The 25,894-nt window shown below is 27.9% G+C and overlaps 1 protein-coding gene across 1 annotated transcript in view; it reads right to left on the bottom strand.

Moving 5' to 3' along the window:
- LOC129956889 (integrin alpha-PS2-like) overlaps positions 1-25,894 on the bottom strand; it is a 127,080-nt gene that overhangs the window by 16,272 nt on the left and 84,914 nt on the right. Inside the window, exons 14-25 of the mRNA XM_056068905.1 lie at positions 25,347-25,392; positions 24,269-24,382; positions 23,283-23,338; positions 21,036-21,181; positions 18,682-18,810; positions 13,775-13,842; positions 11,136-11,286; positions 9,694-9,792; positions 7,856-7,935; positions 7,679-7,768; positions 1,915-2,017; positions 657-821 (exon numbers count right to left, since the gene is read on the bottom strand). Of these exons, the coding sequence (XP_055924880.1) occupies positions 657-821; positions 1,915-2,017; positions 7,679-7,768; positions 7,856-7,935; positions 9,694-9,792; positions 11,136-11,286; positions 13,775-13,842; positions 18,682-18,810; positions 21,036-21,181; positions 23,283-23,338; positions 24,269-24,382; positions 25,347-25,392 (1,247 nt within the window). The remainder of the gene's footprint in view (positions 1-656; positions 822-1,914; positions 2,018-7,678; positions 7,769-7,855; positions 7,936-9,693; positions 9,793-11,135; positions 11,287-13,774; positions 13,843-18,681; positions 18,811-21,035; positions 21,182-23,282; positions 23,339-24,268; positions 24,383-25,346; positions 25,393-25,894) is intronic.

Here is a 25,894-nt window from a genome sequence, read left to right as displayed (position 1 = left end):
AGTTCAAACTTCTTTTTAATGGATTATCAAAATTTTAAGACGATAGAGTAAGTTTAAAATCCATTAATTGGCAAGAATAGTAATTAAATAATTGAATAATCAAATTGTAAAACTATTAAATAAATATACAAAATTCATGAAAATTTCGAATTATTTCATCCTTTTTGATGCAAATATCCACTATAAATAACTTTTCCCAAGACCATCTATAATTGCCTTTTTAAGTAAATCTTGCTTCATAAGGAATCATAGTATTTATTAGGACAGTCGTGCAAAATAGGTAACTTCATTACAAGAATGAGCTATTCATAACAATGGGTTTTTGTAATTTTTATTTCTTTACAATATTTCATTAGATATTTCTAAATAGGATGCGAAAGCCAAGCCTTATTTGGAAATTTTTTTCGCTTATTTGCATGTCAGGAAATTATTAGATTTATGTTTACATGTAGATTTGAAAAATATATTAATTTAACATTCTTATAGATAATAATTAAAAATATTATTTAATAAAAATAAAGTAGGTGCATATAGCTTTTTTTTTGACAAATTCGTAACAATATTTCACTACTGATGCAGGAAACAAAATTATTTCAAGTAATATGCAACGCATTCAAAGAAAATGAACATAAAAATTATGTTCAAAGTAAAATTACCTTTAAATTTTTAGGATTGACACCAGAAACTTCTTCGCACTTTCCTTTACCTTGAACTTCTGGTTGGTCCATTAAATATAGCAAAGGTCGTTCTTGAAGTGTGTACGTGGGCCATAAAATATCCACTTCGGCTTCCCTGACCATGCTTGGGCCTCTGTTACCCACCTAAATAAATAAACGTTCAAATATTGATATCTTAAACAGCATCGTGAAAATATTTCATAAGAGTATGACGAAAAAAAATTCAAAAATTAATAAATAAATTCCTCCTAAAACTACCAACAAAATGAAGGGGTTCTTTAAGTACAAAATATTTATTAATAAAATTCTCGTTTCAATAAAAGATTATGAGAGTTTTTATCCCATGTAATATGTATTTTAAATAACTTATATTTTTAAAACTTGCAAGAATTTCATTGCTTTCATTTTTTTTTCTTTAACGACAATCTTTCAATCGTGAAAAGCAATTTAAATTTTCTTAATTTTTATCTTTTCTTAAATAATCATCGTTTATCATCAAATAAGCTTACAAAACTTTAATTTATCATTTAATATTTTGGTTATCTAATGTACCCTGCATTGAAACTATATAGTTGTTAATTAATGAATTTTCAAATTGTTAAAAAAGAGATACATATTATTCATTATTCATCCCTATAACCTGATAATACGAGACTATATAATTAACTGCTCTATAACTTTTTAAAATATCTCGCTTGAAAAATTATTAATATGGATAATTTATAATAAGATATTAGAATTAAAAATTAATGACTTTAACAAACCTTTTAATCTAATGTTTAAAAATTTATTGTAATTTTTCATATTTTCATCTAAATTTCAAATTTTATTACCAATAAAACATAATTTAACAGGGTTTAGTAAAGATCTTTTCCCACTTTCCTTGTATCCTGTGAGCTAAGGTAACTTTGTTCTCTACAGGCAGCCTTACATAGTTTTGATCCGAGTGGAATTTGAAAGATAAAAATTCACTGCTTGTCTAAAATTTATTATTTAGAAATATTAGAGGCTATTTTACTAATAAACAACGATTATTCGCTTAAAAAATAAAATTTATATAAAGACAATTGTGTCTCAAACATTCATGAATAATATGGACTTAAGTGAGAATAAACATTGAAAGCGTCCATTTATTTTGTGTCTAATTTTCTATGAGTTTCCATTCTCGTTTACTTTAAAAACGTAAATAAAATATACTTCAAAGAAAATTTTTTTGACATAAAATCTTACAACTTACAGCATAAACATGGATAACTTCAGGTCCAGCTTCACTTTCTGTACTTTTGTCTACTGGTAAAACATCCGACTTGTTGTATGCTATGATCTGAGGCTCTGAAATTCTGGAATAAAATAAAGTAAATTACTATCGTCTAAACAAATATTATTCTGTAGGTAATTAAATTATTTAATAGAAATGACAAAGGAAGAAATCTTAGAGGAATTCAGAACTTGAATAGCCTTTGGAAATTCAATTTTATGGCCTCTCTTTACGACGAAAGAAATTTATCTTCATCTTCAAATGGAGCAAGATATATATTTCCAAAGTTAAATATGTAGAAGCTTTACCCATTAGCACCTTAATATAAAGCAATAAATGAAAATGTGTTGTAAAAATTAATAATATTTTTGCACAATGAAAAGAGGGATAGATATGACTCAAGACAGACCCTTTTCCAACTATGCTACACAAAGTACATAAAAAGGAATGCTGATTTTATTATATAAGCATTTAGAGTATTTTTTAAGCCCATATTTTACTAAAAAAATGCTATATCGTAATAATTATTATTTTATTTGAAATTACATTTATTTGTATTAATTAAGGGGATTTACAAGAGAACTGAAACTAGAGCAAAATGCATGCAATCGTATAAAAAAATTTTTGTTTACGCACTCGTTTATGAAGAAGAAAATCATATTATGTGCAGCTAGGGATTGCAATACCGGACCAAAATTACAATACCGGTATTCGGTATTTTTTAGATCTTAATACCGGTATTAGAAATTTTAGAAAAAGAAAGAAAACACAGGTGTTTCTTTGTTTTATTTGCCAGTTTTATTAGAAAGGGTAAATATCACAAAAAATAATTTGTAACTTATAAATTATAACAGTATATAAAGAATCACAAAAAAGTAAAGGAACAACTTATTTATTTAAATCACAAAAAATTGTAAATATCACTATTCAGTCTGTGGTACTAATACAAATTTTTGAAATGTGATTTTAAAAAACATAATGCATCGATTGTACAGTCATTAAGCCTGAAAAGTAATTTTGTGCAAAAATTACTAGCTATCGAAAACGCTCTATCGGCATCTACGATAGTTAGTGGTGCTGTTAGCAATGCGCGATATACTTTTCTCAAGTATTTACCTCTAAATCCCTCATCTTCAAATAAATCGATTTCTTATCGGATGGTTTTGGATATAGCTGATTTCTGTATTGTATTTTGATTCGTTGAAATTTTCTTATTTATCGCTAATTCTAATTTTTGTTCAAGAGACAATTCCTTTTCACTATCGACATTAGTGTCATCATAATCTTCGATAACTGAACAGAATTCTTTTGAATGTGGATAGGTTTGTGGGTAAAAAAATTTTACTCTAAACTTAATCAGATTTGAATTGGTTATTTTCTTTTCTTCTTTTTCATTTTCATTTTTAGAATCATTATAATTATGTAAATACAATAAGACATTTTCTATTTCGATATGCCTTTCTTCTGTGCGATTTTTGAATGCAATATATAATCTTCAGATAGTGATGTGTGCTGTTAGGAGTACACGGTGCAAACGTGTTTTAAAATCTAATATTAACATATATTCTGTTTTATTTTCAGTTAGTATATATTTTAGCAATATGTCATTTTTTATAGGGGTACGTTTTAACCCTCTCGATTCCAGCGGGGCGGTTTGGGGCGGTTTGAGAATTTACCCTATAACATCCACGTGGGGCGGTTTGGGGCGGCTGCTAGCCGTTTTAGGGGAGATGGGTATTAAAAGTGGCTATTCTACTGAACACTCCAGGAGGTCCTCGTTATCTTCGACAATCGCGGCTTTTTCACAGTAGTTTCCCCTGTGCCTTCGGGCGGTAGGGGTTGAGGAGGAATTCACTAAATAGGTTATTGGCGTTTATTTTGTATTTTAAAAGGGTTTTAGTTTCTATTTTCACGTGTTGTTAGCTCAAAATTGGAAAGATTTTATGGCCATTTATAAAAGAAATTTTCCACTGAAGTTCTCTGGTAACGATGAATGATATATAAGGATACCGACACGTTGTTTATTTTTCGGACAAGCATCAGAAGACCTTTCCAGTAGTAAGACTATTGTAATGATATAAAGACAAACCATTGCATTGTCAATGCGGCCTATTCACATCGCAGTTTTCTCACAAAATGGGAAGCGATACTTGTTACTATTGAAGGAAGTCGTTTTACACTGCATCTTATTCTTTCATCAAAGGACTGTCAGAAATTCTGAGGCTGTGTACAAACTACCGCTTTTAAAATAGAATTAAAGACAAAAAAAAAAAAAAAAGAAGATTTGGAGTATTTTTTATCGCCCTCTTTAAAGAATGAGATAATTTATATAAATACTGAGTTCCTTTTTAGAATGCCATTCTGAAAATTTCTCTTCAGTTGTGAATTTCTACTCTTTATTTTATGTACTGTGAATCGGGTGTTTGGATTATCAGAGTAATTTTTCTATTGAAACGCTTATTATTTCTTCATTATGAGTAAAAGAAATCGTGAACACACTGAAGAAGAAATTAAAGCAATTTTACTTGATTCTGATGAAAGTGACAGTGATCTATCAGCGAAGATGATGGTTGGCCAAAAAATGATACTTTAGCTGATCTCTCGTTTATTCTAAGCAAATAAGCAGGAGATGAAACTAACGAGGGTCAGGTGAACGAGAGAAATAGAGATGAGGAGTCAAAAAATGTTATATAATATACATATTATCAAAAATTTGCAAATGATTCCCTCGTGTGGAAATTTAATATGAAGCTTTTGTTCAAAAATTTATCTTGTTTTAACAATATTATAGAAAACTTCACGTAACATTTTAAAATCAGAAATTCAGGTTGAAAAATTCAATATGACAGTTCATACTAAAAAAGTAATATTTATGATTAATGCAATTTTAAATGTGTTAAATCTTCATATTTAGTTTATGAAGAATGTAATGTTTTAGTAAAATGTTCAGGCTGAAAACTGAAGGAATGTATTTTTGAAATATATTTCGCTGAGTAATTTCCCCCCCCCCCCGAATTTTATTTCATAAATTTTTGTGTTTCAGTATTAAATGAAGTTTTAAAAATATGTTATCTCATCTATCGAAACAATTCGATAGATGAGATATATAACGTTTGACGTAATATATTCCCTTGGTTAGAAAAAAATTTTAATAGTTATATTTTAAAAGATTAGTAAAAATGAGTAGCAAAATACAGATATTTTTGGAATTTATACTTACTCTACATTCTTTTTCGATTATTTAATGTAAAAGCAAGAATGCGTAAGGTTTTGAGGAAAAAAAAATGTGAAAACTTCTTTAAAAATTTAATTAAAGTTCTAAAATTTTTCTCTTAGTATCACTATCGAAAATGCAAAATAATATTTTATATTTAAAAATTCAATAAAGATAATCGTTTATACTAAAAAAAAATGCTAAAGACAATAAAAAGAAGAAAAAAAAATCTTCGCTGAGTGTTGAAAGAACATATTATTTTCGAAACATCTTTCAAAAAGAGTAATAACATTTTTTTTTTATCCAACGATTGTTTTTATTTCGGTATTAAATGAAGATTTAAAACATTATCTTGTTTATCACTGAAAAGCATTGACATCTATACTATGTAAAAAAAAAATGTAGTAATTACATTGATATATGTATAATGTATGTTTTACATTACTATGTAAAAATTTTTTACATGGTAATATATGACATATTATTTAATTTTGGCAACAAAAAAATGTAAAAGCCTATTGAGAATTAAATGGAACATAAAGATGTTTTTGAAATTGCTAGTAAAGCCAGTTTTTATTTAAATGGTTTGGAAGCCTAACATGAAACTTACGGAAAAAAAAAAAAAAAAAAAACTATTTTTTAAATTATAGAATAAATTTCAAATTTTTTGTAAAAAGAAAAATGCCCCGCAAAGATGATGAGCGAAACACTTCACACTAAAAAATATAAATACATTAGATTAAAACTCTTAAACGGATGGAAAATGAATCTCGTTGTCGAAAACCGCAAGGCAATTATTCAAGGTAGAGCGTCGACAGTTTTATTACTTCAGAGTGCGGGGGGTAACTGCCCCTCAGCTAGGACGAGTCCATGTCTTTCAGAGACACGCTGAGAAAGTCTGGATGTTAAAGGGAGTGCCACTTGAAAAGTGCTTGGATGTTAAAGAGTTAAATATCTTAACAATTTTTAGAATTTTATAAATTATAGGAAGCAATTCTTGATGGGTTAATATTTCATCCTCATTAGCAATAACTTCTTCAAAAATTACATTATTATCTTCATTGTCAATATCACTCTCACTCTTACTCTCTTCAAATTTGGAATCCGAAGTTTCTATATTCACAGTATTTGGATTCTTCTGTTCTTTATTTTTTTTGGTATAATACATCTATTAGTCCTAATTGAATTCCATGAGCAAAGCGCAATTGCTGATTTGCACCAATCAACTTTCCAACTTTTTTTCATAACTGTTGCTCCATCAGACATTATGGATACAATTTCTTCTTTTAGGGATAATCCATGTTTCGCTAATTTAGATTTAAGCAATTAATTAAGCCGTTAATTAATTTCTCTCGTTAGGGAGACATAAAAACAAAAACGTATACTATTTTGCTTTGTTGGCGATCCCTGAACATATAGTGGAGAGAATTTAAAATTTTTTTAGTAAATACCGAAAAACCGGTATTTAAACTTGTGAATACCGGTATTACAAAATTGTACAAATGGCTCACAATACCGGTATTCGGTATCCCAGTATTGCAATCCCTATGTGCAGCCAACGATATAAAATCATTTAATTCTCTTTAGGCATTGGCATAGAAATTTTTAATTACATAATTAATTTTGCAAATTGCTAAGGAACATGTGAACCAAGCACGAGCACGTCAAGTTGTATGAAAAAACACAAAAAAACAAGCAGAAAATCGTTTAAATTTAATATATACTTGTTGATGCATCGCAAAATGTTAAATTTAGTCAGTTATTTTTCACTTATGAATGTATTAGAAGAACCTAGTATATGCTAATAGTATACTAATGTTAGATTTGAGTATATAGATTAAATGATGCAATCACAAATTTGATATTGATAATTACATTTAATTAAAATTAGAAACTTATATATATATTAGTATTTTTTGTGTTTTCAGTGACATATATTTTAATTACTCTTGTATTCAACTTTAAATTTATAGAAATGCTCTTAGATATGCAATGCTTTTGGTAATTCCATTTGGCAAGTATTCAAACAAATCCCCCAATTTGCCGATATGTAAGTATACAACATATAAATGGTCATGAGAAATCAAGAATTCTCCAAATTCGATCTACATATTTGCAGCGATCGATCTTGTGATTAATTTCAATTCATAATGCAGCAAATTACCACAATGAATGTAAAACATTAAAGAGTAACTAGAAAACATTCATGAGGTACTTGATAAATTTAACTTTCATTTATGAGTGAAAGTCAGATTGTAAATGCACTGGAGCCTACGCATTCTAATGTCATGTGGCGCCATCTACCCTCGAATAATAGTACTACGATTATTGATATTATGTTATTAAACTCCAACATTCTTTCTACTGGTCAGACCGAGGATTTCAATAATTTTAAACATCCTCAGCACAACACGGATCATTATGCAAACAAAAAAAAAACGCTCTAAATCAGCCTTGTAGTTTTTTTTAGTACATAAGTAACATAATGAGAACATTGTCCTTTATATTTTTATAGATTAAACTACGTACCCATGTATTGTTATATTAACTTCAACTCGCACAGGTAGTTGAACTTTGGCTTTATTGTCACCAAGGGTAGTGTTTCTTTCCGTATTAGTGCTACAATATAAATTCAATTAGTATTAATTAAATAATAATTTAGACAGTTCAAAAAAATCTGAGATCAAGAAACTAAATAAAAATTACCTGTTTACTTCAAACTGGAACTCTAAATCGTGGCTGGCTGATAAATATTTCGATGGTGCCAGCAAAATTTTAAAGCTCAACTAAAAGACAAAACGAATTTATAATGAAAAATACATATCGAAAGAGCTATAAAATAAAATAAAACTCAAAAATTCGTAATAATTGCGATTAAGTATTGCTTATAAGTCTCTTTTCTTAACGCTTACATATTTTTTAAAACTTTCATTTGAAATTTTTTAATGAAAGTTATATTGAAATACTTGTGATTCACAGGAATAACGAATTTCTTTGATTAATAAAATTTCATTTCAAATAACATTAATTATATAAAACAATATTTTAATCATTTGATCATGTGACAATATTTTAATCATTTGACGCTTTTTAAAAATTATTCAAACATAAACTTAAGAATTATTGAATAACGCTATAATGAAACAACATTATAATGTCACTATTACATTATTTGAAATCAAAGTTTAATAAAACATTCCAAAAATGGCTTTATTTTCATTGGAAATTATTTTGATGATTCCAAATTTTGAAAATTCTAAGAAAATTAAATATTGGATAAAGTATTGGTGGAAATATCGAACACTCTTTTATTCATTATTCTTAATGACTAAATAGTTTCCTCTATAAAATCGTTTGGATTTCGTTTTATGTTCATTCCTTAAAAAGTAATAGTCATTTATTTATAAAACTTATATTATAAAACTATTTTGGATATGTTAGACTCTCAAATTTTGTTGAATACATTTTTCTATCAAAATATAACCTCTCTTTCAAAATAATACAATCTCAAATTTTGCAATTTTTGTATTATTTTCTTACAAAAAGCTTCATAAATCGAAATATAATGTAAACATTTTGTTAAAATTTGGAGTTGAAATTTTTTAAAGAATCTGCACTTTTTGAATTACGAAATAAGCAATCCGTTCATTATAAAAAATCATATTTTAAATGCCTCATGATATGAAGAACAATTGAAAATTTTATGCTATCTTTCACTTAAGCTCCAGTATTATTTATTCCAGTACTTATCTTTTTAGCGCAGAAATTAAATCATATTATCTATATGCTGTCCAAAAATGTTGAAGGGAAAAAAAACGCTTGATTAGATTTTTAATTTTTACCTATTTTCCACCATTTTTTTTTTTTTTTTTTACTTTTTTTGGCTTCTAATTGATATTTTTTATTTCATATGCTTTTTTTAAAAATTTAATTTAAGTAAAAATTTAAAAATATAAGTTTTAATAGCATTTTTCAAAAAAAAATTATTCTCTTCAACATATTCACATATCTTATAGAAAACTGAAAGAAAAATAATTAATAACATCATTTTATAAGCTGAATGAGATATTTCACGTTAAATAGTTTCCTTAGCAATTTGAGCTTCTTAATATTGAAAATTTTAAAATAAGTTCTTGCAACAATTCGTGACTTTCAGCCTTTCTAATTTTTAACATAGGTTAGCAATGAAAATCAACGGTAAACAAACTATTTCCGATTTATGATTATTTTCTTTTCAAAATTTGTTTCCACCTAACACAAAAACGCCAATATCAAGGAAGATACAAACCAAATAGAAGGTTAATTTATTTCAAACGCATTTTTTTTTTTTTTTTTTTTTTTGCATTTTAAAACTCTAATTTTTGACTTAATTTGGTGAATTATTTTTTTAATATCTCTTGATCTATCCAAAATAATCAGGATTAGAAATTTAAAATAATATTAGTAAATTTAAATAAATACGCATTTTTATGCTTATTATTTAATGAGAAAATTATACTTATTAAGTCGACGAAATTATTTGAAATATTCAAAATTAAACATACAGTTGTATTGGCAGGAAGTGGATTGCCAACATCACATTCCAGTCTTCTGTCCCCGTTATCAGCATCATCTTTATTGTTAGTACAGCTAACCGGGATGTCCTGCATTTAAAACACGAAAAAAAAAATTAAATTCTTGGTAATTTCGTAAACTCATAAAATGTTATGTTGCATAGAATCATAAAATTTCGCAAAATAGGATGGAATTCTAAGTATTACCAAACTAATGCTTGTAAAGGCTTACAATTTTTAAACGCAACCGGGAATTTGTAATAATTGGAATAGTCAAGCACCTCAATAATCAATTTACCCTAATCAAAAAATGATTACACAAGTTTTAAGAAATAATAAATCACTATTTACATACTAAAATGTGATCCAAAGCAACTACTAAAAAAAATCAGAGCCTTCTTCATCTCTCTCGATTGCGTCAGACTTTGCTTTCCGTGCTTAAAAATCTTTTACAATATGCAACTTACAGGAAACATGAAAACACTGCCACGTTGACAAAAGGAAATATGAAAATTCTTTTTTAAAAATTAATGTTTAAAAAAAATTATCATTTTTTATCACAACGTTAACATTGAAGCACTGGGTTTTATGCTTCAGTTGAAGGCATGAACTTATTTAAACATATTTTAATTCAGAAAATTTTTAGTGGGTGTATTTTTTGTAACAATAATATTATTATATACTAACCACCTTGAAAGACCTGCTCTTTCACTGGGTTCATTAATTGTGTTTAATTTCAATTATTTCTTTTATGCATGACTTATAGATTCATAATCCCTTTGTGCATTTGAACAATAAATTGTGCTAGACATTAAAACCATGATGTTTTAATAGTCTAGAATTGATCTGTCCTAATAGTCTAGATCTGAACTCCTAATAGTCTAGAACTGATTATGCATTTGAATAATCCCAGTGGACCTAAGACCCATAACATAAAAACTTTAAAATGGTGTATTTAGGAAAGTTCTTTTTTAAACGAAGCCAAAATCTCGCTTGTTTGATTAATCAAAATTAAATCAAATCCCTCCGGGATATATGTTTCCGCTTACCAAAATACATTTGTGTCTGATCTAATAGCTCTGTGCTTTGCTGAGCGTCAATACGCAAGCATACATATTCTACTTTATTAGGAGTAAAAATTATTCTAATGATTTATTCTTTTTTTTTTTTTTTTTTTGGATCTATCATCTTTTATTGTTTTCCATCGTCATTAGATTCAGAGTTGCCAAGCGAAGGATTCGCAGAGAAATAAAACTCAAACACAAATTTTTTAGCCAGTTTTGACAGACTTTTAATATAAATGTAATTTTAAAAGAAAGAAAACATCATTTTTCAATGATGTAATTCATCTCCATCAATTTTCAAGCAATTCAAACTCATACAAACAGTCTATATTATAACCGTTAGTACCACCTTATTATTGGAAAACTCACCATGGGTCTGACTTTTCCGATGTTTACATAATCTACATCCACGGGTATGTTAGCATACAGCATGGATTCAAAGGCATCTTCACCAGCATTGATGAGAATGACGTTTAGTTCCAACCTCTTCTGACTACCGATTAGGAATTCCCTCATATTTCTGAAAGAATTTAAGAACAGTTACTTCTTTATTCTCAAAAGATAATTGTGTGAATAATTGAAAGAATATAGATGTACCTAAAAAATAAAATCTAAATAACATTAGTGTACTCATCATCATATAAACGTTTCTTAAATGTATTTTCAGTTATACAAAATGATACCGAATTCATGGTACAAACTTTTAGAGTTGGTGCAGGATACTATAACACTCGTAAGATTGTATAAGAATGGATGGCCGCAAGTGACACGGGGAGTGGTAAGTACTGGGAAAAAGAGATGAAAGGATAGACTGAGTGTTTATTGTACGCATTGATTACAAGTGCAATGTTTACAATAAATGTTCAACATTTCTCCCATCAGTACTGATACATGCTTGACAGTATCTGTGGAGCGATTTGCGTAAACATTTAGAAGCTACAGATATACAAGCAACCAGATTTCTCATCTGCTTCAGATGAATTCGCATATACAAGGCTCTTCCGATGCACCCTTAAAAAGTAATCGAGGCTTATAAATCGACAAATCTGGGTGGCCAGAGAACACGTTATTCAGTTCATCCTAAAACTTTATGTAATCTATCCTTTCCATTAACTCTCATTTGTCTTATATCCTGTGTTTGAGCCTCAAATCATCCCCTATACATTCCTTTGCGATATATGATTGTTATAGTATCTTAAGCCAGCTATTAAAGTATATATATATATATATATATATATATATATATATATATATATATTTAAATCAAGCCCTTTGGAGAAAAAATGTCATCGTGGAAAATCCATTCCTTTTAAACTAACAGCACTGAAAATCCTACAGTATAGAAGCGAATACTATTCACATTGCATGAATTCAAAAAACATCTTCAGTATAGTTCGGGGTTTTTTTTCAACATTCTTGGAATGCATCCCCACTAGTGTGATGTAGAAGTTTAATAAGAGGGATCTCATTGCATGCATATGATTGAGGTTTAAAATTAATTAATCATCCCCAAATAACTTAGTGTTGCTTAAAACGTCATCAAATGCTAGTGTTGCTTAAATTTTCATCAAATGCCGAATATTGAAAAAAAATTAAAAATTTGAAGAAAAAAAAGATTGAAAAATTAACTATCTTTAACCCATTGCATTAACAAAAAAATGAAATTATTCCAAATTAATTCTTTAGCATGTCGTAAATGAGAAAACTTGCTTCAAAAGTAAGAAGTGGATGAACAAATTTCTAAATTATTCATAACGCTTCAAAATATTCAAAACTATAATTATTAAACAATATTGAAACGTACTTATTTCATATTCATTAAAAACTATCTAGCAGGTCCAATTTTTAATATTTATAAACCAATAAATACTTCTAGAAAAATAGTATCATTTGCTTTACTTATTTTCAAATAGAATTTTCATGTCAGTAAATTATCTTCAAACTAAACTTCATTTTTCTTCAATTAAAGTTCAAAAAAGACAAAGCACGTAAAGAAACTATTAATACAATGTCAATAAAATTTAAAATGGGACTTAAAGTGCCAATAAGATTTTAAATTAGCACCACTTATTGTAACAAAAGCAAAGACTGCATTATTATCATAAATTAACTTTAGTTTTTACTGATCAATATCAAGCAACTTTATTTAAAAGTCTTTTTTCCTAGAGGTTCACCTGCGATAATTCTTGTATAATAAAAGATAATCAGTGGAGATAGTTCCTGCAAAATAATCTTGCTTGCTCTTTAACACGGGTGTTATCCCCCACCCCCTGCAAAAAATTATGAGCCTTGGATGAGGCAGAAAACGTCTTACATGGCATTAACGTAGGATAATTATGAAATATTAATGCTTGGGGTGAATTTGGCATTTTTTATTGAGATCTGGCGACTGTTTTGGCGAATAATCCTTGAAATGTGATTAATAGTATACGATAATCAAATTTGAACTTTAAAAGCATTTTGTAAAACAAATTGAAACTAAATTTTGTCACAGAAGTACAATTGCAATCGCATAATCGCATTCCAAATTTGATACATTAAGTCATTCATAATGTTTACATGCTTCTGAAATTATCGTGTTTATATCACCCTTTTATTGGATCTGACTCAAATTTTTATATAGGGACCTACAGAATAGATGTTAAATAGATATACGATCTTGTTGTCACTCACTTTTCTAAATTAAAAAATTATTTATTTGTTTATAAAATCATTCTTCTGAAGTTTTCTCAATAAATGGTTTTCTTTAGAAGACAATGCTACTCTCATATTTCTAAAATAAGACTGAAATAAAGATATAAAATTGCATTTACTTTAATAGACAAAATTTCATAAACAAAAATCAAGCAATAGTTGATTCAAGATACAGAGAAAATTGTTTAAAATTGTATTTCTTTTGTTTATTTTTTTCCACTTAGCAAGATAGTTTAAGTGCATTCTTTGTTGTCTTAAATAATAGTTTTGTACTTTTAAACTTCTTTTTAAATGAACATAAATAAAGCACTTACGGAAAGACTTGTATTTTGATATCTGGAATGCAAATGTTATCTTTTCCGCAATTTTTCTGGATATTCACCTACAAAGAAAAATCAAAACAAACATCAGAAAGAATGTAAGACTCTTTATACTTAATTTCATCTCGCGTTCTCCCTTTTTATCCCTTGAATATATTTTAAATCAGTTGAATCCGTGCAAAACTTTCGCACATTCAATCTTTCCCAATCACCTTGCCATTTTTTTTTTTGTCAAAAAGTTGAGATTTAATTTTAAGAAATTGCATACACCAAATAGCAAAGACTATTAATATGAAGTTATTTACCATATAAAAATATATCTTTGCATATAATATAGTAAGGCACTATTCATACGTCATTTAATCACAACCTTGATTCATTCATAGCCATTGCATTGATAAAATACGTTGTTTAAGTGACATAAGGGATACAAGACTTTAGTTTTCCTTTTTCTTAAATACACTAATTACATTATTTCTCAATTCCTATAAATAAAGAACGTTTCTTCAATTGATAAATCAATAAAAGACAAATTGTCTGTGAAAATATAAGCATCTGCAATAAATGAGAAGTTACTTTTTTATACCTAAAAAGCACCAAATTCAATTTATTTGTAAAAACATCAGTGAAAAAAATACTCAATGAAAATTCGATTCATAATGCTATACTTAATGTTCACAGTCAATCAATACATCAAACAAAGGTTAATTTTTTTAATTAAATACCTGCTTGTATGTACATAAATTACATAAAATGCGTATGAAATAAAGCGCATACGAAACTAAGCCGCAATAGTATAATTTTTCTCACATTTATAATAAATAATAATTCTGAAAATTTAATTATTTTCAATATTACGTAATATTGAATAAATACTAGTATTATCCTAAATTTTTACTTTAAAGTGAATTTGTATTAATAGTATTAAATTTACAATAACGAAATTTTGTAATTTTCTTATTTTATACAACCCTGTAATAGTCTAATTTTTCTTACTTGTATAATAAATGTTAATTTTGACAATTTAATCATTTTCAATATCACGCAATATTGGATACTTGTACTATCTTAAATATGCTACTTTAAAGTGAATATGAATTAATAGTAATAAATTTGCAATAACCGAATTAAGTAATTAGCTTATTTTATATAACTAAGCAGTAATACTAAAATCTTTCTCTTTTATATTAAATATTAATTTTGAAAATTTAATTATTTTCAGTATTACGTAATATTTAATACTAATATTATCCTAAATTTGTTACTTTTAAGAGAATATGCATTAATAGCAATAAATTTGAAATAACCGAATTCGTTTATTAAAATTACAAACATTCATCTTTTCTTTTTTATGTTGCTTTGCGTCAGTCCCTTGACGTAAAACAACGAATGACGTATAAGCGTGGGTTTACTATATTTGATCTCACAGTGTAATCATCTTGAATAGTTTGGTAAATTTACTAACTAGTAACTTCTTTTGATACATGATACAATTATATTATAATATTTAGAAAAAAACTATACTAGTTTCGTAATATAGGTTATTTCTGAAAAATAGATGAAAAAGTATGAGGCAATTGCGCTTAACCATGAGGTATATAGTATTTATATAAATGGCGCTGTAAAACTTTTTAACATCTCTCAGTAGATTTTAATATTAAAATTCATTTTCAAACAGAAACATTTAACTCACAAAAATAAAAGCAAAATTGAGAAAACATGTTTCAACAATCCATACTGGATCCTTAAACACCTCTGCATCTATTTGCTCTATATGTTTGTAAAAAAAAAGAAAAATACATTTACGTTTATGTCACAGAGATTTCATATTATTTTGTTCAATCTTTAAGATATTTTAAGAACCTTGATTCTAAAATTTAATTGCGTGCAGAATTTATATTCTGCATTCACACCAATAACATTTTTTGAAAATGAGATGTTCAAATTTTCTTTAATGCTTTATCTAGTATTAAAATGTCGGTGTTTGAATTTAGCCCTAATGATACCAAAACAATGGTAACCAGGGAAAAAAAAATGCCGGAATTTGAAGTTAAAAAGATACAAAAAAAAAAAATTATAGCTAGTGCAGAAAATTCGAATTGGCCAACTGATACATTTTAATCAGCATGACTTCGAAACACAGCAATGAAATATATAATAATTCAATAAAAACTTACAAACGTATTATGTGAAATAAAATCTTATGAAGTCCAAGCTAAAGAAAAAACAGTCATGAAAAAGCCTATGTTACGCCAAATGAGATAATAAATTTGAAAGTACTACAATATGAGACAAAATTAAACAGAAGAGTAAAAAAAAAAAGTGCAACAGTTTTAAAGACATTGTTTAAAAGGTATTTATAAAAAAAGAATTTTTTTAAGAAAAAAAAAAACCAACTTAATTTTAACATTACCAAAAGTGCCTGAGTTACACATATCATTAATTAGTGCATTAATTTTAAAGCTTCAACAAAAGAACCGGAATCGTTATTAATTGTGATTAAACTTTCAAAGTCTGGTTACAATCAGAGAAATAGACGTAGGAAATAGAATTAATATCACTGATGCTCAATCTTTTGAGTTAAAATGGTACACAAATAGAATATGCGCGATGATATGTTTTAAATTAAGATAGAAAAAAACCAAAATCGTTTTACCATACGTCTGTCCCTTTAAGGGGCATAGCTACTTTTTAATAATACCCCAACCTATATTCACCAATGAGTGTGGAAATTTATAAGATAAAGGAAAATAAACAGTTATTCATTATTATATTTAAAGACCGATTATTCATTGCAAATTAAATTTTAAATAAACAATCATTTAAATAATGAATATATGCTAAGTCAGAAACATGTAATAAATCGTCACTGGTAATGTACCTCTAAATCATATCTACTGGTATCTTATTTATTATCACTGCAACCATTGCATAAATTGAGTAGAAAGGTGTTGATAACAGATAGCACATATGCTCTTAAAAGAATGTGTTGCAAATGTATCCAGACACATCTATCGCACTTAAATCTATGAAATTTAACACATTGGAAATTGCAAAAATGATTCAATATATCTCAAAGCCAGGATTTGGAAATTGAATGTAGAAAATTTATGTTTAATAATTTTTGTTGTTTTTGTTGTTTGCGCATATCTGCCTGCAATAACTTATCTAATGCGAGTAACTGTAAGAAAAGGATCAGTGATCTACCAAACTAAAAAATTGTAAAAATGTGTAGGTTATTTGTGTGTGTGTGTGTGAGAGAGAGAGAGAGAGAGAGAGAGTGTGTGTGTGTGTGTGTGTGTGAGAGAGAGAGAGAGAGAGAGTGTGTGTGTGTGTGTGTGAGAGAGAGAGAGAGAGTGCGTGTGTGTGTGCGTGTGTGTGCGTGTGTGTGTGTGTGTGTGTGTGTGTGTGTGTGTGTATGCCAATGACGTAATTTATTGAATTTTCAGAAATTTTTCTAAATAAGTCTTTCTTTTCCCCACAAATTTTTAAAAACGTATAATAAATTCCCTGCATCTGATATTCTAATCCCTTGATGTTTTTTTTTTAACTTTTTAAAACCAATTATTAATTAATTTCTTTATAATTTAAAAACAAAGAAGATCAAATTACCTTTTTTTCATTGGATTTCAATTAACTATTCTCCAGGTGAGTTTACAGATTTTCTTCATTGATTGTCGGTAGGAAATACGACCCGAGGAGAGAAGTTTCATTTCGTCTTTGATTTAACAAGAAGACAAATTAGGAAGTGTAGCTATTGCATCACTCTATCTTCCCTTTTGGGTAATAGATGGTGGTGCCTGATTAGGTACGCGCCCCGCAATGCATTTCGATTGTTATGATAATGAATGACATGATGTTCTGTTAAGATGTGCACGCGTGAATGTCTTTTCTTAACCTTGTGTGGGGCCGCGGTGGCCTGGTTGTATTATTTCGACTTCGTAACCAGAGGGTTTCAGGTTCAAAACCCGATTCCGCCGAAGAACTGTCGTGTAAGCGGGTCTGGTGCACGTTAAACGTCCGAGTCAAACGTTCTCCCGCTGGCGTGGAGAGGGGGTGCAAGATCAAGTGTCGTTCTCGTCATCTGAGCGCGGTTCAAAATTACGAGGTCCGTCCCAAAATAGCCCTAGAGTCGCTTTAAAACTGGATGTCAATATAACTAAACTAAACTCTTGTCCTTGTGTTTGCTTAGTATGAAATGTGATCATTAAAGAAATGTTTCCGAAAACATACGTCCTCTAGCTTCTACTGCATGGATCATAATGATCTTCATTCCATCACAGAAATAAATAATAATGAATTTTGTTTTTATATAATTAAAATTCTAATAACATTATTTATAGTAAACTTTATAATTTCCTTTTTTCCCCCTCGATTTTTCATTTTTGTTTTGTTATTCCGAAGATATTACTAACATTATAAATAATAAAAATAGCATTATTCTTTATTTCGTTTTAACAGCGTTATTTTTTATATTTTTGGGATTTTAATTCTTTAACATGACACACTTGCCATGCGTTTTGTCAACATGAAATAGCTAAATCAAATTTATTTTCGTAAATTAAAACAGTGACGATATATCTTGTTAAAATTATCATAATTTCAAATTGGATGCAAAATTCAATGAAATAAAATTATGTTTTGTGGAAATTATCGAATCATTTTTTTTTCATTAATGATGATGATTTAATTTTGATTCATTAAATTGTCGTTAATACTATTAATTTTTGTGTTCTGTGAGAGTAGTGTACAAATATTTAAGTTTTTTTTTCTTTCTTTCTTTCTTTTTTCAATAAAGGTGAAATGTACTCATGCAAAGTCTTAAATTATGTTGATTTCCGGAATAAATAAAAAAGAAAGATTGAACGTTTTCGCCATCGAAAGAAAAATAATTCACTCACCTGTTTAGTTAAATTGTTCGGTTGATTCTGATTGAGAATTGGTTTCAGCTCAAGCAGATCAGGATATGGGTCGTATAAATGATATGTCACTTCCACTGTTATTGGAGTCAGTTTGTCTCGGACATTGTTCTGAAAGTACATATTAATCATATGAAGGTCATGTATTAATTGTTTTGCAGTACTAACCTGATGTATTAATTGTTTTGCTGTGTGTAATCTGCATATTTGTAGAATTTATATGGACTATTTAATTTTATGTAAATGTTTATAAATTAATTATGTTTTATAGTTATCACCAAACGTGCCATCATTTTTTTACTTTCAAATTCAGATATTGGATAAGCAATAAAAAATTATGATATTAAAGATTCACATTTCAACTTATAATCCGATAAAATAAATTTTAAAAAATAGACTCGGGTTCGTGAATATAACTTCCTTCTATTTTACAGTTACAATTATTGTCGGTAGATGGAGCCATGAGCAAAATAATACCTTGTTGAAATTTTGAAAATCAGTTCGAATTTGCGCTAGGAATTAATTTAATTTACCTTAATGAAAAATGCTTTAAGTCATTTCAACTAAATTTCTGCTAATATATATTTTTAAAATGTTAGATCTAATTCAATAATTTAAAATTTTTTAAGTGACAAATATAAAAGTAATGAATTTCATCATGTTTTAAATTTTCTCATCGCACTATTCCAGACATACATTGAAACCTATTTACCACATCATTCGAGGAAGCAATGAAAAGCATAGGTACTCTTGAATTATGGTTTATAATGTGATAAATATGGCGGCTCACCTTCTAAGAAATTTGCAATGCTACCAAAATATTTATCAAGAAATTTTATTAAAAAATTGCTACTTTATCTATAAGTAGCCTTAGTTTTTAAATTTATGAAAGATATGAAATTGGTTGTGGCCAAGCATCGCTAAATTTATTGTATTTCTAAATGCTTTTTAGAATTTCGGTACTTTTTTTTCCAAGATGACATAAATTATCGGCATTTCATGCAACATCTCCACTATAAAGTAAATGTAGGAAATAAATTAAAGAATTTTTTTTATAGTTACAGTCATGGGAACATTCATGTTTAGAATAAATTTGGCTGTGAAATTTTGATGATCTTGAGTTTTTTTAGCATGTAGATATGGTATAGAGTGACTTGTATTTTTTTCATCTCCAATGCCTCGCTGAATTAAAACTACTAAAATGTTTTTTGAAGATCAGCAACGTTACTTTTTTTTAAAATATCCAGATAAGAGTCGGAAACTAAAATTCTTAAATGCTCAATTAGAAAGAAGGAAAAAAGAAAAAGGAAGAATAGTACAAAACTGAAAGGACGAAGGCGATCTTCGGATGAGAGAGAAAAAAGGATCAATTGCCGTGCCTCAAGGCATATCTGGCAGAATTGCAGTTCTGATATCTCTAAATTCAAAATAAGAAAAAGTCGCTTTGAGTCTTCAAACCATTCAAATAAATTATGAGCCTACTGGGCTTTCGTGAGCTCCCAGACGACTAGCCCTAACGCACGTTTCTTTTGGGCAGTGATTCTTTCCCACCTTTTCTTTACATTTTTTATTCTTTGTTTATCCATTTTCGTTAGACATCGGACTCTCAGAACGATAAAAAGAGCACAGAACTTTGAACTCTTTGAGGAGAAAGTTCGATTTTAAAAAACATTTTCATGTGGTGCTGCAATTCTGCAGCCCATATGGATCAGCTATCACTGATGAAGAACTACTTTAATTAATCTCATAAGTATAATAGCACATATCTATTTTCAAATCAGATTTTATAATTATTATATTATGTTTATTATTAGGATGATATAAATTGAATTTAAAATATTAAAAAACTTTTTTTAAATTATCAAATAAGGCATGAGGAAAAGAATTATTGTAATAATTCTTTTTGAGCAGCCATTTTTTAGTGGTTATTTTTTCTTGTCTTTTATTATAGAAATTATTTAAAAAATGTCATTCTTACTTTAGAATATACATATTGCGATACTCGATATTATTTCATTATAAGAGAAATTTTTTTAAAAATTCTTACAGTAATGCCATTTGATTCCTATCTCTATCTGAGAAATTTGCAATAAAATGATCCTGTCATGTTATTTTTTTTTTTAATTTTAATTATATCACTTTTAATTCAATGTTTAGCCTTAAAAATTCTAATGATTGAATGTTTGCAATGTTATAAAGAATTTTTACACGTTGAAGAACACGAATGAGGCACGGCCGATGCAAAATGACGTACAAATTCGCGACATTTTAAAGACATTTTACTGAGATGAGTGGATGCTTAATTTATGACTATGGACTAGACAAAGAATACAAACCTGTAAATAAACATAAATGCTCTTGCAATATTTCGAGTCTTTGCGCAGACTAACAGAAACATTCTGCTCGTTTTGGTTTTCGTCAGTCAGGAAAAACACCCTCGACGCTTTATTTTCGATATCCAATCTCATCTGGTACATGAAGCCTAAAATAAAAAAAAAGCAAAAAGGCGATAAACATTTTGAAGCTAATTCCACTAACAGTAATGACATTGCTTATTTTATTTTGTTCTGGAAATCTGGAAATAACACTTTCTACTGGAAAAATTTGAACCAGCTTTTGTTTAACTATTAAATGAAAACAACTCGCAATTCAGTATACCAAAGTAATATATATATATATATATATATATATATATATATATATATATATATATATATATATATATATATATATATATATATATATATATATATATATATATATATATATATATATATATATATATATATATATGCACGATGAAAGAAATGAGGAAACTATTTTTAAATGTTTGATATATTTTTTGAAGACGAATATTAAGGTCATTAAAATAGAATTTTGTCTTGATCAATATGTCAGCCGTATGATATGCAAAATCAATTTTTATTATAAATTCGGAAGTTTGTACTATTTTATCAGATACAGAAGAAAATGTCTTGCTTCAACATCTCAAACACTTTTTAATTAATTTAATGTCATATCGTTGGTTTAAAATATTACTAGCCACCTTTCACGACCAGCTTGTACACTCAGATTATCGACTTTGGGGGGAGGGGGGTTAAAAATTAATTTTAAATGCATTTTTTTTTAATATGTCCACCTTACTGTTTAGTAAGAGCAATAACATAAATTTAATTAAATAAGCCAAACCAAATAAAAACGTGTATATGCTATGAAAAACGGAATTGGAAATTTTACTTAGGAATTTTAGCTTAAAGAACGAATTTTTTTTAAATCTTTATATTAACAATGGCAAAAGCTTGAAATTGATGAATGAGTTTGGATTGAATGTTCAGATGGATGAGCTTATTAGTTTACATTTGATTGTTGCCATTCGACAGCAGGTAATAAGAGCAGTTTCTGTGCCATATGCTTGGTGTTTAAGATATATAGAGATAGTTTATAACAGAAGAGTTTATATGTCATATAAAACATGTATGCGAGACCAATACATTAAACATTATTAAAATGAAGGATTGATTAAGATTCGAATGAAAAAGTTTAAGTCAAACAATTATTTTTTTATATAAGGATTTGAAAATTAATTGGTTGAAACCCTTTTGCTATAATCGATACAACGTTAGTATTAGTTTCAAGCGCGTTTGTAGTCGTCATGATAGTGGTAGTATGGGGAATTTTTAGGTCACCAGGGCCAGTGTAGGACATACTGTGGCAAACATAAGATTGATTGAATGATAAAAGCTTGAACTACATAAAAAAATAGCAGAAACAAAAGGTAAAAGAATATTTCAATAATAGAAAAAAATAATAGGTTTAAATGAAAACAAATTGACAAAAGATAAAATGCTAAAATTTTAAATGCACCGAAGGATACTAACTGCTTTCAGAAAAAAAATTTAAAAAAATTAGAAATTAGGATGCAATTTTTCATCCACGAAGTGTTTAAAGTTTAAAATTAAAAAAAGAAGAACGTTAAACTATAACAATTAAAACTAAAGTATTCGATGAAAATATGGCCAACAGAGTTTGTCATATCACAATTAGGCCAGTTTAGGTCTCGTTTTCCAAAAAGAAGATATTGAGCGTTTAGCTTGTGTGATCAAAGGGGAGAAGAATCAACTTTTTACCCCAGCCTCTATAATCTAAAACAGTTTCTAAATCATGATTGGTGTGATTGAGGTTAGTTAATTTTGCCACCAACATGTGCAGCAATGTGGAAATCATGGACTATTTGAAGTCGTTGAACTGTCTTGATAATTCAAATAAAGAGATCTGTAGTAATGCTGGTTACTGTTCACTTCAGATCCCGAGGCTAGTACTTTTCGGCGATTGTACTACGCTCAAGGGTGATACGTTGAAAGATGAGCAGTTATTGCACCTCTTAAGTTCGCGAATAATCTGAATTCACCCTATTGCTAAATATAAGTATATCTTGCTTTCATCTTTCCTCTCACCCCTTCTCTGAGGAAATAAATGACTACTAAGACGCGGATAGTTTCCGAATCTGAGAATAGATAGTAACTTCCTAGTATTTATGAATCAAACTATCTTTTAATGGATTTAGAAATTATTAAAAAACATACCTATTGTTGGTGGAATTGCAACTCCGGTAAATTCCAAACAAAAGGAAACAACAACACTACAAAAAAAAAAGAATACAATTATTTCTTAACCAGTTTCATTCAATAAGACTGAATCATAAAACATATCCATTATCAAAATTTCTTGGGAAATATAAAAATATATTTTAAAATGCATTATTATTACTATTATACAAAAAATGGATTTTATGTAATTATTTTACTTTTTATTCGTTCATAATTCATCATTATAAATAAGAATCTTCAGCTTCTTTTCCCTCAAATTCTTCATCTGGCGATGAAATTTATCGAATGTAAATTTAATTAATTTAATCAATTAATTGATAACAAATCTCTGAAAATATTACAAATTTGAAACTTAATTAAGTTAATATTCGAGAACACTTTTGTTAGATACGAATTTACCATGTTTACATACTAGCTCTGTTCAGAACACAATAGTTGTACATTCGATTTTAATATCGTCAAATCTAGCGAATGTGAAAAATCAATTTTTTTTTCAAACATTGAAATAAGTTAACTAAATGTATTAGAAAAAAAATGAAAATTTATTTTCTGATTTTGTTGCAGACTTTATTTAATGAAAAGAAAATATTTAATAAATTTTTCAAGCTGTAATGATAGTTAAATATAAAATTATATTTTTGATCATATGTCATACATTTCCGGTCAAAATAATGATGTATTTTCATTAAGGAAAGGTTCAATTAAATTTTAAAATTTCTTCGCTTCATATTTTTTTAAGGTAATACATATAAAGTGAGAAGATTTATTGTGCGGTTCCAAAAAGTTTGTTTCTTTTACTTTACTTTATTTAAGTACTTTAATTGATTAATAATTTACTTTACTTCACTTTAATAAATACTTTAATTTACTAAATTAATATAAATTTGCGTCTCATAATTGCAATTTTGACTACGATTTCTGATCTTTTAAGTTGAAACATTGCAATCATTACTGTTACTCACCAAGAGACGATGGTTCCGTCGTGTAATTTGCAGCTCGTTGTACTTTTTTCATCCAAGTTTATCTTTTCTGGATTTATTTTAAGATTGGCAGTTGTTTGAACAATTGGACGAGATCTTGAAGAACGGAAGCAAAAAAACATTAGATGATATATATCATTATTTTGAATAGATTTCGATTAAAATATCTAACACAATATTAATGACAAGGAACAAAATATATCTACAAAATAAGATTTTTAATTAAGTATGAGTTTTCTGTGTTTCTTGAAACACACGGGCTTCAACTAAAGATAACAAAGAGTTATCATGTGGTAATGTCTCTCTGAATGAAGGGTTATCTCTAGAATTGCCAAAAAGATGCTTGGGAAAAATGATAGATTAGCCTTTACATACAAAATTAATTTAATTGGATGTTTTAATTTATCTAAATAAAATGTTAAGACCAACAATTTTTTTTCTTATTATGTCATATTTTAGTTTGTTATGTTGTAAATTTTCTACAATGATATTTCTGATTGCTTAGAGGGCGCTTTATTCATTCAAGCTGAAAACTATGACAGAGAAGCTCATGATCAACATAAATTCAATTTTATTTTTAAACCAATAGTATAGTTTAGTTTTGTTTAAATATATTGACAACCAGTTTGAAAGCAACGCTAAGACTATTGTGGTATGCACATTGTAATTTTGAACTCCACTTAAATGCCGAAGATAGAACATGTGCTGGCACCCTCTTTCCAAATTTCTGCCCCACACTAGCTAGAGAGTGTTTATCATACGAAATAAAATTTTACATGCGTGATAGATCTTTAGTGTAATTGGATTTCGAACTTGAAACCCGACGCAACCCTCCACAACGATGCATTTCTATTGTAAGACATGACGTAAGATCGCATTCAACTTTTTTTTTGTATTGAATCCATTAATCATTTTTGGTTTGGATAAATATTTACATATAAACATTTTTGGACAAGTATAAAAAAGAAAATTGTTTTCTGAAATGCCATTATACAGATAGTATTTTAAGACTTAATGTTATAAGAGAAACTTTTAAAATTCTCTTATTAAAACGTCTTACCTGAGAAAAGTAACTCTGTCTGAATCGTATGCACCAATAGCTAAATCTGAAAGGACAAGTTATTAGAAAAGTCACAAAAAGTGTACAGTTCGAAACTGAAATTAAATAAATTATATAACAGAAAACGTAAAAGTTTACGTTCTTAAAGAAATTAAGTCTAAAATATTTAACGACAAGGATGTAAAACAGATTTTCGACTCGCAATTCATTATAGAGATAATAGGCAATCAAAGCAGTTTAAGTAATAATATAAATAGAAGAAGAATATTTATTCGATATTAACATTCTGAAAGAAGGGTATTTATTTGGCTTAATGTCAAAGGAATTATTTACAAAAAGTGACCTTGAGATAATATATATCATAAATTTAAAAAACGAATAATTCCACACACTCAAACAGATGAAAACCTAATTTTGTCCTTGGAACAGAACTTAATTACTAATTAATTGGCAATTACTTATGAGACAGTAACTTATCGTTGGACTTATTCAAAAAAAAAGGATTTTAACATACTGACAGAATTATACTTGCAACTGTTTGGCATTAT

The sequence above is a fragment of the Argiope bruennichi genome, chromosome 2 (genome assembly GCF_947563725.1).
Source record: "Argiope bruennichi chromosome 2, qqArgBrue1.1, whole genome shotgun sequence".
NCBI lineage: Eukaryota > Metazoa > Arthropoda > Arachnida > Araneae > Araneidae > Argiope > Argiope bruennichi.
The sequence above is the reverse complement of the archived record's forward strand: the minus strand, read 5'-3'. Positions and strand labels throughout refer to the sequence as shown.